At 48.7% G+C, this 18,799-nt stretch overlaps 1 protein-coding gene across 1 annotated transcript in view; it reads left to right on the top strand.

Moving 5' to 3' along the window:
- Positions 1–18,799, top strand: part of Myo1f (myosin IF) — a 47,602-nt gene that overhangs the window by 9,861 nt on the left and 18,942 nt on the right. Inside the window, exons 2-14 of the mRNA XM_048430100.3 lie at positions 5,251–5,388; positions 5,794–5,883; positions 5,973–6,067; positions 7,443–7,530; positions 7,620–7,709; positions 9,548–9,679; positions 9,834–9,968; positions 11,081–11,213; positions 11,370–11,566; positions 15,210–15,290; positions 15,408–15,494; positions 16,723–16,809; positions 17,237–17,404. Of these exons, the coding sequence (XP_048286057.3) occupies positions 5,251–5,388; positions 5,794–5,883; positions 5,973–6,067; positions 7,443–7,530; positions 7,620–7,709; positions 9,548–9,679; positions 9,834–9,968; positions 11,081–11,213; positions 11,370–11,566; positions 15,210–15,290; positions 15,408–15,494; positions 16,723–16,809; positions 17,237–17,404 (1,521 nt within the window). The remainder of the gene's footprint in view (positions 1–5,250; positions 5,389–5,793; positions 5,884–5,972; positions 6,068–7,442; positions 7,531–7,619; positions 7,710–9,547; positions 9,680–9,833; positions 9,969–11,080; positions 11,214–11,369; positions 11,567–15,209; positions 15,291–15,407; positions 15,495–16,722; positions 16,810–17,236; positions 17,405–18,799) is intronic.

Below are 18,799 nucleotides of genomic sequence, written 5' to 3'. Positions count from 1 at the left end.
AGTGTCTGGAGAGACCCGAGTCCACAGTGGTGTCCTGCAGCCTTCACGCATGCACACCCACGCAGGGCGTTCACATATACATACAATGTAATAAACAGACATTTAGAGCAAAAGAAACAAAACAAGAAGCTTAGGAAGGACTGAAAGTGAAACTTAATGTAGAGCACATACTACATGTAGGGCTTGAGATTCTGTTCCTGGCACTGAAAAGTTGGTTAAAATAATGGCTCTCGGGATGTTGAAGCAGAACGGTCAGTAGTTCAAGACCAGCCTGGGCTACGTAACAATTCCAGTCCATTTGGGATTTCTGAGACAGGCCCTGCACCCAAACAAGAAGCTTACCCTGGGCAGTAAGTGAATGCCAGAAAGCTAACCATTTCTTAGGTGCTGCGGTCACCACACAAGAGCCCTGCCCTGGCACTCTGCAGAGCCAGAACCCAGCCTGCCCGTCCATACCCTCGTTGTCCTCCCCACCCCAACCGTCAACACAGAGAATGCCAAGCCTACGAATGACTCCACCCCTAATTTTCATGATCTGTCCTCACCAACACTTCTGCTGTTCCCGTCTTACAAACAGGAAGCACTGACTGCTGTGACCCGACCTCTCTTCCCAGCCTCTGTCCTTCCTCTTCTCAGGCAGACGGGTGATGGTGGGTCCTCACCAGCCTTCCACTGTGACTCCAGGATCTCGCCAACGCCCTCCCTGGGGCCATTCTCAGAGTGCAGTCAAGTTTCAGTAGCTCAGATGGCCCAAAGTTCCTTGCAGCTCCCAACCCATCCCACCTGGGCCACCGCTTGTCCTGGATAACTCTGACCTCTCTGGCAGCTCTGTCTTAACCTCTCCAGGCACGTCACCTTTAACAGCTGCACCCTGCTGCATTCCAACAGCCGCTGCTCCCCTTGCCCTGTCTCCTTCAAGTAGAGATCTTGTATAAAACCTGGCGCTTTTTTTTACAGTGCCAGGGAAGAACTCAGGATCCTGTGCTTGTAAGACGAACATAAAACCCAATAAGGAGGGCTTGACGGGCAAGGCTGATGATACTATAATCCTCTAGTCTAGTAAAGGGTAATGTGGCTCAGAGGTGTGTCCTCCTACCTAGACTCCCCCGGCGAGGGGTAGGAACCATGGCACACGGGTGGAACGCCCACCCAGGATCCCCCAGAGAGGAGCTCAGGGGTAGAAAGCCTGCTTAGCATGTGCGAGGCCCTGGGTTTCATCCCAATTTCAGCAAGAAAGTAAGAAGGGGGAAGGAAAGGATGGAAGGAAGGAAAGAGAATTATGTAATCCTCTGTAATGCAGAGGAAAAGTTATGGATACTAAAAATGGGCCTGCTCATGTTTTTATCTGAAATTAATGAAAGTGCTCTCACTAGTGGCCCCAAAATGCAGTGAAGCCACCAGATGTGCCCACCTACAAAAGGTCTCAAATGCAGGCTCAGGGGGGATACTAAGACAGATTGTTGGGGAGTAAAGTGTTTATTGAAAGTTTTTAATGTAGTCAGACGATAGCGGTGCAAACATTTAATCCCAGCGCTCAGGACGCAGAGGCAGGTGGATCTCTGTGAGTTCGAGGCCAGCCTGGCCTACAGAGCGAATTCTAAGACAGTCAAAACTGTTACATAGAGAAACCCTGTCTCAAAAAAAAACCAAAACAAAACAAATGCCGGGCAGTGGTGGCACACACCTTTAATCCCAGCACCTGGGAGGGAAGGAGGCAGGTGGATCTCTGTGAAGAGCTCAGGCCCCAGTACCAGAGATGGACAACATGGTAAGGTCTCTAAAGAGAGAAAATTAAGGTCCCGTGGCACAAGTGGGAGTCTCAGTCATCCGCTTCTGAGGATAGAGGAAGTTTCACAGCGCAAGCCTCCAGCCAGGTTCTCTGATTCTCAGCCAGGAGGCAGGGAAAGGGGAGGAGAACGTGTGTAACTGGGCTCTCTGATGTAAACTCATTTCCTCGGGTGAGAAGTCCTAGCACCTGGTGTTCTGCTAGCTAAGGGCTCAAGTGTCTCAGGAGGGTGCCTGCTGGCATCTGTGGCAGCGGAAGGCTGCTGGAAAGGCATGCGGCTTACGGAGCAGCTGGATTCTAATGTTACATCCGCTCCTTTTACTTTTTGAATTATTATTTTAATTTTAAAGGTGTACACATGTCTTGCCATCATGTATGTCTGTGCACTGTGGGAAAACCAGAAGAGGTCACTGGACCCTCCGAGCTTGGGAGTTTGGAGTTACTGACAGTTAGAGACCACCATGTGGGTTCTAGGATCTGAAGTCAGGTTCTCTGCAAGAGCAGCAAACGCTCTTGACTGCTGAGCCGTGACTCCAGCCCTGGAGCTCCCCAGCACTGCATACACCACATGTGGTTGTGCACTGCTGTTATCTCAACACTTGAGGTAGAGGCAGGAAGATGTGAGGGTCCTGCGAGCCTGGTCTACAGGTGTGAGGGTTCATTTGAATGAAGGAGAGAAGGGAAGAGGGCGTAGATGAATGGATAGTGTGAGTGTAGCCAGGACCACACCCATAGGGCTGAACATCAAAGCAAAGGATTCATCCCTCATTGCTCAGGCTGTGAACTTGAGAGCATTGTTCATGGCTGTAGCTCATAATCTGTACTACATGTACATATTACAAAATATATACTGTATATATATATATTACATATATATTTAATTTTTTTAATTATACCGATTGATTAATTGATTGATTGAGAGAGAGAGTTTGCACATGCGGTAACTCACGTGTGGAGGCCAGAGAACCAGGAGCTGGTCCTCTATTTCCACCACGTGGGTCCCAGGGCTTGAATTCAGGTCATCATGCTAGTAGCAAGCGCCTTTACCCACTGAGCAATACTGACAGCCTATTTTAGAAACAGGGTCTAGATACATATCCCAGCTGACCTGAAACTCATGGAAGTTCTCCCAACTTCCGCTCCTAAGAACTGGGATTAACAGCATGCCACCATGCCTGGCCTGTACCATTCTTCAGCAAGATCCCGCTGGGAGCTGAGGATGTGACTCACCTACAAGAGTTCTTGCCTACATGCCCAGATTGCTGGGTTTACTCTCCAGCACTTTGTAAACTGTGCTTGGTGACACACTGGTGGGGTCTCTGCATGTGTCTGGCAAAGAAGCAAACCTCGGAGAGACGAGTGTGAAAACTCGATTCAAATTGACTTCATCAGCCTGGATCAAGACTTCTGAAGAGTCTATGACAGGCAGTTCATCATCATCATATTTAAAAAACAGTACAATTTGGGGGAAAAAGTTTCCTGGTGTAATGCAATCCCTGTTGCACAAGGAAGCGTAATTACAGTGAAACTTGACCCAGGTACATGTCATTTCTTCCAAGAGGATGGGGTCTGGAGACAGGCTACTTGTGTTAGCCTAAGGGCCTAGAGAAGGCTCTGGCCTGGTCTTGGTCAGACAGATAGCACAGAGGTCATTTGGACCATTAGCCACTTCTGTTCCTGGTTGTGGGAGCTTGGGGGAGCCCCTGGCTATAAAGGTCATTCAGATTTCTAGGCACCTCTGGTCCTGGTTGTAGGAGCTTGATGAGGCCTGGCCCAACACAGATCACCAGGCTAATAATCACTTCTAATTCCCAGCTCTCTGGATGGAAGAACGGGTCTTTTGTTTTTCCCACTGGAAAGACAATCATATGTACTTAGCATTCCTGGTCTCCCTGGAGATCTGTGGGCACAAGGACTTTCATGCTACGCTCCCAACAGCACACACCTATCAATCAAAAACCCAGGGAGTCACATCATATCCACAGTCAAGAGCAGAGAGAGGCAGAAGGGCCATGCTACATAGTGAGTTCAAGGCCAGTGTGATCTACAAGAGTCTGTCTCAAAGTAAACCAATTATCTATAGCCTTGAGGAATAGGAGAGTGATGGGAAGCCACAGACAGGTTCTCTAACACAGAGACGTGGGACCAAATCTGTCGCGTGTGTGAGCTACCTTCACAGCACTGTGACATACATACCCTCCTTCTAGAAACAATGGAAATGAGGAGGGGTTGATTTTGGCGTACAGCTTCAAGGGAGTTCATGGTGGGAAGGCATGGCAAGGAGATGTCTCCGTTCTCTGTGGCAGGAAGGTAAACATGAGGGCATGGGTGGAAAGAGGGACCAAAGAGAAGACCCAGGAATGCATGTTGCTTTGGACAGGGAGCCTGCAGTGGCCGTATCTACCTCCTGGGTGTTCCTAAGAGGTGAGGAAGAAACGGGGTTGTCATCTTTTATTTTATTTTATTTGTGTGTGTGTGTGTGTGTGTGTGTGTGTGTGTAGTCAAATATCCTAACAAAAAAATTACTTTAATGGACAAAGACTTTCGTTGGCTCACAGTTCCAGGCTACAGCCCATCATGGGGAAGTCAAGGCAGAGACCTGAAGCAACTAGTTTGACCACATCCTCGGTCAAGAGCATGGAGAACCCAACATGGTGGCTCACACCTTTAATCCCAGCACTCAGGAGGTAGAAGCAGAGGCAATCTCGATGCGTTAGAGGCTAACCAGTTTATACAGTGAGTTCTGGGCTAGCCAGGGCTGCATAGTGTGTGTGTGAGAGAGAGAGAGAGGTGAGAGAGAGAGAGAGAGAGAGAGAGAGAGAGAGAGAGAGATTACTTGGATCCAATCCTCCCTCTGCAAGGATTGGTATAATATGAGCCTAGAATCCCCCAGTGAAGGGGCTGGGTTGCAAACAGGTCTTACCACTTTCATTAATGTAATCAGGACAACCTCCCTCAGACATGCCACGGGCCAAACTGACCTAGACTGACCTAGACAATTAAAACTAAACTCTTTTTTTATTAAGATTTTATTTATTGATTAAATATACAGTGTTCTGCCAGAAGAGGGCACCAGATCCCATTATAGATGGTTGTGAATTGAACTCAGGACCTCTGGAAGAGCAGCCAGTGCTCTTAACCTCTGAGCCATCTCTCCAGCCCCCTCACTGAGACTCTTAACAGGTGATTCTAAATTGTGTCAAGCTGACAATTAAAACTAGCCATTCAGGCTGATCTCTGTAAATTCAAGACCAGCCTAGTCTACAGAGCGAGTTCCAGGGCAGCAATGACTACACAGAGAAACGCTATCTCAAAAACAAAAACAAATAAACCACAACCAAAAACCTAGCTATTGCAGGGTATCTGAGGAAGGGCGATTCCAAGCTGTGTTGGAGGTAAGCCAGCTACCCCGACCGTGCACCCCTGAAAGGGCTCACCCTCCGTTCTCCCACCCCCATCCACAGGGCAGCAAGGAGCGCTTCCACTGGCAGAGTCACAACGTGAAGCAGAGCGGAGTGGACGACATGGTACTGCTGCCCCAGATCACGGAAGACGCCATCGTGAACAACCTCCGCAAGCGCTTCATGGATGACTACATCTTCGTATCCTGAGCAGTGCAGGGGCGCGGAGGATGTGGGCAATGGACGTTAGGACGGTGTGGGGGGCCAGGGAAGGCTGCCAGAGGGACTGCAGTGCGGGGGGGGGGGCAGATGGAAGTGCAGCGCAGGGTGGAGGGGAGAACGAATAAATGGGTGCTGTGGTTTGAGACGCTGTAACTGGCGCTGCACCTCTGCCTTGGAGCAGCTAAACTGCTGTACCTCCAATTCCCCTCTTTCTGCATCCAGCCTTCTTTTCCCAAGAGACTCAAGGTACATTCAAGTATCTCCCCTCTCTCTCCAAGCACATGGTTCTGGAAAGTCTTGTTGGAATAGACTAAGGAGTAAAAAAAAAAAAAAATATTCAAAAGGCAAAACAAGACACTGCATGGTTCTTAACTACCTCTCAAGACATATATCGGCTCCGTGCTTATCTCCGTAAACCCCTTCAAGCAAATGCCCTACTTCACTGACCGAGAAATCGACCTCTACCAGGGTGCAGTAAGTCCAGGGTTGAGTGGGTAGAAGTGTGCCCACACATACCCTCTGAGGCATCCAGCTCTGGACTGACACCTGACCGCCCCCACCAGGCCCAGTATGAGAATCCCCCCCACATCTACGCCCTCACCGACAACATGTACCGGAATATGCTGATCGACTGTGAGAACCAGTGTGTCATTATCAGGTATAGTAGGGTGAGGAACGTTCTGTCCAGGCATGTCCTCAAACCCCACCACCATGGGTGGTTTGTCATGAACTCATAAATCATGCCACGGTGGTGATGTACCTTTATTCCTATTGCTCTGCCCTCCTTTCTTTATATCCCTTGGCTCCTGATACAGTGTATCTATTCATTTTATTATTGCCCGTATCTATTCATTTTATTATTGCCCATTGGTTCCTCCTAAATATCAGCTCCAGGACTGAGGAGATGGCTCAGTAGGTAAGAATGTTTGCTACTCAAGGATGAGACCCCTGAGGTCAAATTCCCAGAACTTACATAAAAATCCAGGCATGGACACACACCTGTAACTCCAGCATTGGGAGAGATTGAAACAGACAGGTTGCTGGGATTTCCAGGTCACAAGCCTAGCTCCAGATTCAGTGAGAAACCCTTTCTCTGGGTAATAAGGCAGAGAATGGTGGGGCAGCATACCAGATGTCCTCCATCCAGTCTGTGCGTGTGGGCACGTGAATACGCAAGCACATGCACATATACCACAAACATATATACCATGCTCATAACATATACACATAAAGAAATGCGGGGGCATGAATTTTTAAATTGTATTCCTTATTTTGTGTGTATGTGTGCGGGTCCATGCATATCAAAGTATGCATGTAGAAGTCAGAAGACAACTTCCCAGAGCCAATTCTCTCCTTTCACCGTCTGAGGGATTGAACTCAGGTCTTCAGACATGACAACGGGACCTGAGCCATCTCCCCAGCCCAAGGAATTTTTACATTATATCTACTTATTTATTTATATTTGCTGGGGTTGCCGCGTGCCACAAGGCAAGTGTGAAGATCAGAGGACGACTCTCAGGAGTCAGGTGTCTTCCATGAAACTCAGTGGCAGCAAGTGCCTCTACGCACTGAGCCATCTCACCAGCCCCTCCTTTTTGGGGGAAAAGTATTTTTTATTTTAAAATTTACTATTTTTATGTTGTGCGTGCATGCATATCTATGCACCATGTCATGCCTGTTGCTCCCACAGGCTCAAAGAGGCTGCTGAATCGCTTGGAACTGGAGTTACAGCAGTGGTTATCGCCACTGTGTAGGTGCTGAGAAGCAAAGCCATGCCATCTGCAAGAGCAATAAGTGCTGTTTAGTCACTAAGCCATCTTTCCAGCCCCTGGGGCAGGGATTTTTTTTTTTTAATCTTTCTTGTTCACTGTTGAATTTCTGTGAATTTCTGGAACCTAGAGTAGGGTCTGATACACTGTGGGTGCTCAGTAAAAGAATGAAATCGTGCATAAATTAATGAATGACTAGGCATTAGAAAAGGTTCTTCCCACTATCCCTGCCCACTAACTCTTCCTTCCTCCCACCACCTCCAGTGGGGAGAGCGGAGCTGGGAAGACAGTGGCTGCTAAGTACATCATGGGTTACATCTCCAAGGTGTCTGGCGGGGGTGAGAAGGTCCAGGTAAGACAAGAACAGAAGGACACATCAGGTCTCCCTCAGCTATACCCATCTGACCCAGACTGATCTCGTTCTACCTGGCTCTACCCTAGCACGTCAAAGACATAATCCTACAGTCAAACCCACTGCTTGAGGCCTTCGGCAATGCCAAGACGGTGCGCAACAACAATTCCAGCCGCTTTGTGAGTCACTATAACCTCGCTTGAGCTCTCGTTCTCTCTAGATACACAGTCACACTGTGTATCAAACAATACACACACCCACGTACACACATACATGTGCACAAACATGCACACACACACTTGTGTGGCAAGTACTTTACTCACTGAACCATCTCCCTAGGCCCCATGCTTCTTTCTGTGTGGGGTGCATGCATGCTTAGGTATACATGGGTATGTGCACATGCAAATTTATGCACATGCGTGTGAATGCCAGAGGTTGACGGTAGGTGTCTCCTTCACCTACTTTTTTGTTAATATTTATTTTGTATAGATGAATGTTTTGAATGTATGTCTGTGCACTGTGTGAATGTACGGTGCTCTTGTAAGCCAGAAGAAGGCACTGAAATCCCTGGAATTGGAGTAACAGACAGTTGTGAGCAGACATGTGGGTTCTGGGCATAGAACCCAAGTCCTCAGGGTTCGGCAGTTAAGAGCACTGGCTGCTGAGGACCCGAGTTCAATTCCCAGGACCCACATGGAAGCTCACAACTGTCTCTAACTTCTGTTCCGGGGGAATTGATGGCCTCATACAGGCATACCTGCAGACAAAACACCAATGTACATAAAATAAAAATAAATAATTTCAAAAAAATTATCCATAAAATTAAAAAAAAATTAACCCAGATCCTCTGAAAGAGAATCAGTGCTCTTAATTCCTGAACTATAGCCACAGTACTCTGTCTGTCTTATTTTTTGAGACAAGGTCTCTCCCTGAATGTGGAGTCACCCAAGAAAGATCTGAGCTCAATCCCCAGAACCCATGTAAACACTAAATATGCTCTGGGTGGTAGTGGCACACGCCTTTAATCCCAGCACTCGGGAGGCAGAGACAGGCGGATCTCTGTGAGTTCGAGGCCAGCCTGGTCTACAAGAGCTAGTTCCAGGACAGGCTGCAAAGCTACAGGGAAACCCTGTCTCGAAAAAAAAAAAAAAAAAAAAGCTAAATATGCGAGCACGCACCTGTAATCCCCACACTAGGAAACAGGCAGGAGGACCCAGAAGGATAATGACCATCCGGTCTAGCCAAATCAGTGAGCTCGTGAGCTCTAGATTCGATGAGAGGCCTTGTCTCAAGAAATGAAGTAGAAGGGCTGGAGTAACGGTGTTTAGGAGTGTAAGGACCGGAGTTCAGATCCCCAGCACACGAGAAGTGGAGGCAGGAGATGTCTGAAGCAAAATGGTTAGCGGAAACTAGTCAGATCAGCAAGCTCCGGGCCTAGGAGCCCTTTCCTTGGTGTATAAGATGGCAGCAGTCAAGAGAGATACCCATGTTAACCTCCGGCCTTCACCTACACAATCATGCGCGCACCCGTGTATTCACACACAAAAGAGGCACAGAAACCTCTGAAATGTGGTAGTGGCGGGGGGCTTGAGGTGAGCACAGAGCTGAGAGCAACCAGTAGGGGTTTAGGGCACCAGGGAGATGTATGGGTTAGGATGCCTGGCCCCACAGTCTGAGCAGCCTAGAGGAAAGACACTGGCAGCTTAGTCAGAAGTGAGGAGTGCTCAGCAGAATGGCTCAGCAGACACTGCCACCAAGCCTGGGGACCTACATGGTAAAGAACCAACTCCCACAAATGGTCCTCAGATGTGTCCACCATGGCATATCACACACACGTGCACACACACACACACACACACATGCACACACACGGACAATTTAAAATAAGTGAGTGGAGACAAGAGTAAGGCAAGTTCAGGTCACAAGAGGAAGCGGAGAAAGGCCAGGCTTATGAGATGGTAATTCTTGCCCTGTCCAGAGACTCTGGGATGGGCTAATATGGTTCTCTGGGATTCAGGGCAAGTACTTTGAGATCCAGTTCAGCCGAGGCGGGGAACCGGATGGAGGCAAGATCTCCAACTTCCTGCTGGAGAAGTCTCGCGTGGTCATGCAGAATGAGAATGAGAGGAATTTTCACATCTACTACCAGGTGCAGGGAGTGGGCTGTGGGGCTGGAGACAGAGGGAGGCCCGTCTGGATCCCAGGGACGGAGGAAAGCAACGAGGGGAGGGCAGTGTGTGGGAGGGTGGGGAAATGGCTGCACCAGGCCAGGTGGAGATGCATGACCTTCCAACATCCTCCAGCTTCTGGAAGGGGCCTCCCAGGAGCAGCAGCAGAACCTAGGACTCATGACACCAGACTACTATTACTACCTAAACCAATCAGACACCTACAAGGTGGAAGGCACTGACGACCGGAGCGACTTCAGTGAGACCCTGGTGAGCACCAACCACCGCTCTGACTGACCCTGAGAACCTCTCACACAGATGCAGACACTTACCCAAGGTTACACAGCAACTGGATAAAAAGGGGAGATCATGGAGCTAAGGAGTTGGCTCAGTGGGTAAGGTGCTCGCCGTACAAGCGTAAGGACCTGAGTTCAAGCCCCAGAACCCACACTAAAAAGGTGGGTATGGCAGCACATGCTTATATCCCAGCACTGGGGCTGCAGACAGGCAGATCCCCAAGGTTCACTGGCCATCTGGTCTGGTCAAATCAGTGAGCTTCAGGACTAGTAAGAAACTGTCTCTAAAATAAGGTGAAGTGCTGGGAAGAAGGTTCAGAAGGTGAGAGCACTTGGAAGGCGAGTCCGATGAGCCGAGGTTGGATTTCAAGAGTGCGTAACCCCAGTGATTCTGTGGAGAATGGAAGGGTGAGAGAGAATGTGAGATAGGAGAGTAAACCAGCTAGCCTAGCTTGTGCAGCAGCAATGAGAGTCTGTCTCAAACTGAGTGGGAAAAAAAGAACAGACAGCCGCAGATTGCCTTCTGATCTGCAGACATGCTGTGGCACACACATGAATTCACACACACACACACACACACACACACACACACACACTCTCTCTCTCTCTCTCTCTCTCTCTCTCTTTTTAAACTTGGAGAACAATAGAGGAATACACCCAATGTAAACCTCCAGCCTTCAGATGTACCTGCATTTACACATACATGTACAGCCATAACATGCACACATGCACAAACACATACATATGTGTACACCACACACACACACACACACACACACACAAGGCAAATCAGGTGGTTGGGGAAATGCAGCCTCACCTATTTGTCGAGAAAAACAAGGCATATGGTACCTGAGAAATGACCCCCAAGGCTGACCTCTGGCCTTCACACATGCATGAACACACATGCAGAGCACACACACAAAGCAAAATCAGGTATCCCAAAGTCTGGTCTCCCTAAGTTCATGTCGTGAGCCCAAGAGTCTAATTCTGCAGTCAGGATGCTGTGAACCCAGAAATCTAATTCTGTGGTCAGGGTGAAAACCAAACTTGGTGGCATAAGCTGCCCACAGAACGTTGTGCCCACAGAACGCCATGCACGTCATTGGGATTCCAGCTAGCGTGCAGCAGCTGGTCCTGCAGCTCGTGGCAGGGATCCTGCACCTGGGGAACATCAGCTTCTGCGAAGAAGGGAACTACGCCCGTGTGGAGAGCGCAGACCGTGAGTGTGGGCGCTGTCGAGAGCTGGGTGTGAGGCGCATGCATTAGGCCTGCTGCGTCCCACTTCCGACCCCAAGAGAGCCATGTTGGTGCCACTGGGGAAGCTCCTACGTCCTGAGAGCCTGACCAGCCGCTTCCTTTCGCTTTGGTCTGGCAGTCTTGGCCTTCCCCGCCTACCTGCTGGGCATAGACAGCGGGCGACTGCAGGAGAAGCTGACCAGTCGGAAGATGGACAGCAAATGGGGTGGACGCAGTGAGTCCATTGATGTGACCCTCAATGTGGAACAGGCAGCCTACACTCGCGATGCACTGGCCAAGGGGCTCTATGCCCGCCTCTTCGACTTCCTGGTGGAGGTGAGTGGGACCAGCGCTAGAAAGCCTGCTGGGTGCCTGGTGCCTCACAAGCCCACGGCGTTTGGACAGACAAATGGAACGGCAGGCTTGACTTGCCCGTCTCACCAGTTCATAAGGGGGTGGGTGCTGCTTTCCGCTTGAACAACCTGCCAATGGAGGGACTGTTGAAGCCCTCCAGGCCCCATCGCAGTGATGGTGATAGAGAAGGCTGGGTGTGTTTGAGAGCTAATACGGTTGTCAAGGAGACAAAGGGACAGGTATGGAGCTGGGTGAGGTGAGTGGAGGGGAGCGTCGTATGTCAGAGCCAGCGATAATCACAGTACTAACAAACGTGTAACAGCTATTGGGGCCAGACATGGTGCCGCACACCCGTAATCTCAGCACTCAGGAGCCTGAGGCAGGAAACGTTCAAGGCCAGTTTGGGCTGCACAGAATGACCCTATGGTATGTATGTATATATGTATATTTTGAGACAGGATCTCATTATGTAGCACAGAGCCTGGAACTCTCTATGGAGACTAGGCTGGCCTCACACTCACAGATATTAGCGCTTCTGTCTCCCGAATGCTGGGATTAAAGGCAGGAGCTGTGGAGAGACCTCTGTTGACGAAGTCCTTGCTTTGCAAGCAGGACATGAGCTCTGTCTCCAGACCCACATTCAAATGTATCACATTTATTTCTTTACTTTGTGTGCATGCGCGTGTGTTCATGGGGCAACACGTGTGTGGGTGTTAGAGGCTAACATGAGGGACCTGGTGCTCTCCTTCCCTCATATGGGTTCCCGAGATCAAACTCACATCATCCGGCCGTCAGTAAACATCTTTTCCTACTGAGCCATCTTGTCAACCCAGCACTTTAAAAAAAAAAATTCTTTATTTATTACGTATACAATATTCTGTTTGTGTGTATGCCTGCAGGCCAGAAGAGGGCACAAGACCTCGTTACAGATGGTTGTGAGCCACCATGTAGTTGCTGGGATTTGAACTCAGGACCTTTGGAAGAGCAGGCAGTGCTCTTAACCACTGAGCCATCTCTCCAGCCCCCAGCCCAGCACTTTTATATTAAAAAAAAAAAAAGCCAGGCATGAAGCTGATGAGATGACCCAGTGGATACAAGAGCGTCTCACCAAGGCTACGTGCCTCTCTCTCTTTCTCTCCCTCTCCCTCTAATAAATAAAATGTAATTTCAAAAACTGTTAAGCCAGACATGGTGCATGTATAATCTTAGAGCTGGGAGGCAGAAGGAGGCAGATCCCTGCTGGCCAGCCCCGTCTATTAGAGAGTTCCAGACTTCAAGGAGAGCCTGCATCAAATGAAAGGCTCCCTGTTCTCTGGCCTCCACGTGCACACAAATTATATGTGTGTGTACATATATGCACACCTGAACACATACACACACGCCTATGCACAAACACAAACTCACATACAAAATGATATGCCAAGCCTCCTCCCCAGTATATTAAGTATGTAAAGCAACTTTTTAAATGAACATTTTTTTAATTCCATCTGGTTGCAAAGTGTTGTTCAGTGATAAAATTCATGAGGTCCTGAGTTCTCTCTCCAACATGACAAATGTACACATGTGCGCATGCATGAGCACATACACACACGAGAAAGGAGGGGGTAAAGTTCCTATAAAGTATAGGTTGAACATCCCTAGTTTGAAAATCCCAAGTGCAAAAATACTTCAAAATTCCAATCTTTTGAACACCAACGTAAAACTACAAGTGGAAAATTCTGTCTCAGATCCCATGCGTGGCTCTCAGCTAAAACCCAGCTGTAGGGCACAGCAGTTAAGAGAGAGAACTGAGCCGGGCGGTGGTGGCGCACGCCTTTCATCTCAGCACCCAGGAGGAAGAGGCGGGTGGCTCTCTGTGAATTCAAGGACAACCTGGTCTAGAGAGCAAGTTCTAGGATAGCCAGAGCTACACAGTGAAACCCTGTCTCGAAAAACAGAGAGAGAGAGAGAGAGAGAGAGAGAGAGAGAGAGAGAGGAGTGGGGGAACTGCTCTTGTAGAAACCAGGTTCAATAAGCAGCGTCCACGTGACGGTTCACAGTCACCTGTAACTCCAGCTCCAGGGGATCATTCGCCCTCTTCTGGCCTCTTCTTGAACTGCATGTACATTGTGCACAGCCATTCATTCATGTAGGCAAAACACTCATACACATAACATAAAAATAAATCTTTTCTTAAATAAATAAATCTTTAAAACAAAAAATGTGCACTAAAATTAGTGTATAAAGTATACATGAAGTGTAAGTGAATTTCATGTTTAAACTTGGGTCTTGCTGGGCATGATGGAACATACCTTTAACACCACCACACAGGAGGCAGACGCAGACTGCCAGGGCAACATAGAGTGACCTTATCTCAAACAAACAAACAACAAAATTTGACCTCATGCTCCAAATATTGCATTTTCTCAGAACTGAAATGCAAAACACTTCTTGCTCTGAATATTTCCAATTACAGATCATCAAACTACAATGCCTTTTAATTAATTAATTTTATGGTAGTGGAGATGGAATCTAGGGATTAAAGTATACAATCAAAGTGCCCTACTGCTATTACAAGTGTGTGTGTGTGTGTCTGTCTGTCTGTCTGTATATATGTATGTATGTCTGAGACAGGGTCTCCAGTAATCCAGGCTGGACCGGAGTGAATGCATGACATATGTGCAGGTGCCCACGTGGTACATCAGATTCTCTGGAACTGTCATGTCATGTGGTTGTGGGTGTTGGGTATGGAACTTGTGTCCTCTAGAAGAGAGCAGGAAACAGAGCCACCAAGTCATCTTCCCAGTCCTTCAGATATTTAATTTTAAGGCAAGCTCCTGCTCTGTACCCCAGCCTGTCCTGGAACTCATGCTCAGGTTGGCCTGGCGCTCACAAGTCCTCCTACCTCAGCTTCCTGAGTGCTAGGATTACAGGCTCTAGCCACCATGTGCAGCTATTGATCCATTTTAGAGATGAGAAAATTGAGGTACGGTAGGAATGTTTGACTTGGGTTTTCAGGTGGGAGTTAAACACTAGAGAAAATCTGTCAAGAAGGGGACAGAGTCCCAAGCTTAGCTAGAGACACATCAAGGGGATCGACAAGATGGCTAGGTAAAGGCATTTGCTGCCAAGCCTAACAATGAGTTCTAGCCCACAACCCACATGATAGAAGTAGATAATAGACACCTGAAGCTGTCCTCTGACCTCTACACACATGCCCTAGCATGCACACACACACACACACGATAGAAGTAGATAATGGACACCTGAAGCTGTCCTCTGACCTCTACACACATGCCCTAGCATGCACACACACATACACACGCACACAAAAACTATTTATGTCAAATTGGGTTCAGATTCCAGCACTCATATAACAAGCCAGGTATGGGTTCATCCAACCACAACCCCAGTACTATAAGGGAGTAGGGACAGGAGGATTGCTGGGATTGCTGACTGTCGGCCTCACTCCAGTATTAGTGAAAGACCCTGTCTCGAAGGAATAACACAGACCATGATGAAGGGAACTGAGTACCCACATACATATGTGTACAAATGCACACAACACACACACACTAGAAACAAGCAGTTTTCAAAACCTAACCAGAGGGTGATGCCCGCTGGCCCTGTCTTCACCCATCCACAGGCCATCAACCGTGCTATGCAGAAGCCTCAGGAAGAGTACAGCATCGGTGTCCTTGACATCTACGGCTTTGAGATCTTCCAGGTTGGCCCGGGACCTCCCCCTCCCATCTTCAGCCCAGCCCTACTCTACCTCTAATCCTGGGCTCATCCTGCATCCACATAGTCCACTGACAGAAAGGCCCTTTTCTTTCCTCTGCAGAAAAATGGCTTTGAGCAGTTCTGTATCAACTTCGTCAATGAGAAGTTACAACAGATTTTTATTGAGCTCACCCTGAAGGCGGAACAGGTGGGCGGGGCAGTCAAGGGACAGGAGACAGGACTTCAAGGACACCAAGCCACTTGGGATCCCACCTCTCTCTGCTTACTGTTACTATAACAAAATACCAGACATAACCAGTTTATAAAGAGAAAAGGGAGGCTGAGGATGTGGCTCGGCTGGTAGAGACATGCATGAAGCCATCCCCAGTTGGACAGACGGTGTGGTGGCACATGCCTGTCATTCCAGCACTCAGGAAGCTGGTGCAGGGATGTCTAGTGAGACCCCATCTTGGAAAATAGAGCTGGGTGTCGTAGTGAACACCTTTAATCCCAACACTCACTCACAAGGCAGAGGCAGGTGGATCTTACACAGGGAGACCCTGTCTCAAAATAAGAAAGAAAGAAAGAAAGAAAGAAAGAAAGAAAGAAAGGAAGGAAGGAAGGAAGGAAGGAAGGAAGAAAGAAAGAAAGAAAGACAGGAGAGAGAGAGAGAGAGAGAGAGAGAGAGAGAGAGAGAGAGAAAAGACAGTTGTTTGAGCAACCGCTCTGTACCAGGCACTGTTTGACACATGGTAGAGGAGCCAGGGACAACACAGAAATCTCTGGCGAGGACTCTTGAGCGTGTATGTAACATAGATCAGTAGCAGAACAGCTTGGCTTGCTGGGTTCCAACCCCAGCATCTGAAAAGGAAAACAAATCTGCTTTGATTTTGCCTCTCTTTAAAATGCACAGCCTGAGGCAAGGGTTCAGGGGCAATGAAAAGGTGATTTAAAGTAAATTTTAAAAGGTCCTTAGGCTGGGTTGTAGCTCCGTGGGTAGAATGGCTTGCCTCTCACACGCAAAGCCCTGGGTTCCATCCCCAGAACAAAATACACAAGGTGCGAAGGTGTGCAGTGGTCACCCCAGCACTCAGAGGAGGCAAGAGGAGTCATATGATGACATATTGAGTTAGGGGCAGCCTGAACTACATGAGACCCGTCTCAGAAAATAAAAAGTAGAGAGTCCAAAGCCCAAAGAGATCTTCCTGATCAGGTTTTGTTTGCAACTGTTCCCTGATTCTGCTGAGTCCCAGAGAAGGTGTCACAAAACACCACAGAGTTGGTCTAGGAAAGGAATGAGGGCTCTGGGGTCATTACAACTCCCGCTGGCTGTAGGTCAGTGTGGACCAGAGGCAGGGAAATTCTCCCGAGGATGAGAGGAGAGATGGGAGTGGGGGAGGCAGGGCAGGTGGCACATTTCCTTACTGCACCCCCAGGAGGAATATGTGCAAGAGGGCATCCGCTGGACCCCCATCGAATACTTCAACAACAAAGTCGTGTGTGACCTCATCGAAAACAAGCTGGTGAGAACTGGGCTGACTTTCGGAGCGAGAATCTCACCGGACCAGTGTGTCTGGAAAGGGTTTATGATAACTTAGGGGACCCATTTCTGAAGTATCTTCCAGCCACCCCATCTATTGATTCTTCTGTCCACTTTTCTTTTATTCATTCAGCAAACAGTCCCATACCTAACATTTTCAGACTCACGGAGATTCCCCCCAAGTTATACCACTGTGGGGAAGGAGAAAAGGCATGGATTCCCTGAACTCCAGAAGAGGGGAGGAGAGAAGAGAGGAAAGATGGGAGGGGAACAGAGGAGAGGGAATAGAGAAGGGGAAGAGAAAGAGGAAAGATCACAATTTGAGCTTGTATTTAGGAGTCCCCTACCAGCCCCTCAACTCTCTCAGAGAGGACCCCAGCCAGACTGAGCCGAACCTCTGCTCCCCTCAGAACCCCCCAGGCATCATGAGCGTGCTAGACGACGTGTGCGCCACGATGCATGCAACTGGCGGTGGCGCGGACCAGACGCTGCTGCAAAAACTACAAGCCGCAGTGGGCACCCACGAACACTTCAACAGCTGGAGCGCGGGTTTCGTCATCCATCACTACGCAGGCAAAGTGCGTGGAACTCCCTTCCGGGTGGGCGCCCCCTCACAAATCCCGGGGGTTCCAGGTTGTAAATCCTCCCTCCTCCCCCGCTCGTGACCAAGTTCTTCCTCCAGAGCACCCCCTGCTGACCAGAACCAGGAACTTTCTCCTAAATTACCTGGACACATACCTTGTGTCCACTCAGCCAGGGCTGCAGACACACACTGGCCTCTAATCAGTTTACCCAATTAACAAGGCAGCTCCTAACTGACACGACAAACGGAACCCAACTGGGACAACAGGTCACCACGGTTTTTCTCTGCTGACACACATATCCAACGCTCAATATAATCCTCTGACAGAAACACAACCCCTAGTTCCCCAAACCCTTTACAAACAAAATGGGCTGGCGCCTGTTTGCCTCACCCCTACATGAGGCTACAGGCTCGCCCTAGTTTCTGACCCAAGCTATCGACACCTTTCCAAGAGTTCCCTGGCTGTTCCCACAACCTCAGCAGAGGTAGCAAATAGTCCCAGATGTCCTCAGAGGTATTATCTGTGTTCCTCAGCTAAAGCTGCAAAAGCCAGGAGTAAGACTACTAAAAGATCTCACTCAAAACAGCCACCCTGGCCCACCTTCAGGACTGAAGCTCCTTTCCCCAAAAATCCACTGCCCAAACTCCAAATAACCCCCCCACCCCGTCTCAAGATGGACGCACACATCTATAATCCCAGCACTTGGGAAGTGGAAGCAGAAAGAGAAGGGGTTGAGGGCCATCCTTAGCTATATAGGGCTACCTGAGACCCTGTCTCAAAAAAAGAGACAGAAGGAAAAGAAAAGAAGAAGGAAGGAAGGAAGGAAGGAAGGAAGGAAGGAAGGAAGAGAGAAAGAGAGAAAGAAAACGAAAAGATAGAAAAAAGAAATAAAAAAAGAAGCCAAAACCAAACATATGTATAAAGCCCATCATGATGGCTCACGCCTTTAACTCCAGCATCCCAGAGGCAGAGGCAGCGGCAGGCGGATCTCTGCGGATTCAAGGCCATCCTGATCGATAGCTACACAAGGAGATCCTGTACCAAAAAATAAATAAACAATAAAAATATTCTGGGAGCTAAGGAAATGGACCAATAAAGCGCAAGTATGAGGCCCCAAGTCTAGATGCCCAGCACCCACATCAAAACCAGACACAGCGGCCTGCTTCAGCACTGGCAGCCTGGAGACAGGAGACCCTGGAACTTGCTGGCCAGCCAGGTTAGTCAACCAGCAAGGTCTAGGTGTCTCAAAACAAAAGCAAAACAAAACAAAACAAAAGGTGGAGAATCATTGAGAAAGACAGCCAACATCCCCCCTAGGACCCCCCACACGCCAGGACAGACACACAGCCTAACCTCCCTGGCAGCCCAAGTTTCTATCCCCTTCCTTTG

Source organism: Myodes glareolus, chromosome 8, assembly GCF_982192425.1.
Source record: "Myodes glareolus chromosome 8, mMyoGla1.1, whole genome shotgun sequence".
In the NCBI taxonomy this organism is placed as follows: Eukaryota; Metazoa; Chordata; class Mammalia; order Rodentia; family Cricetidae; genus Myodes; species Myodes glareolus.
Note: the sequence above shows the minus strand (reverse complement) of the source record. Positions and strands in the feature narration are given on the sequence as shown.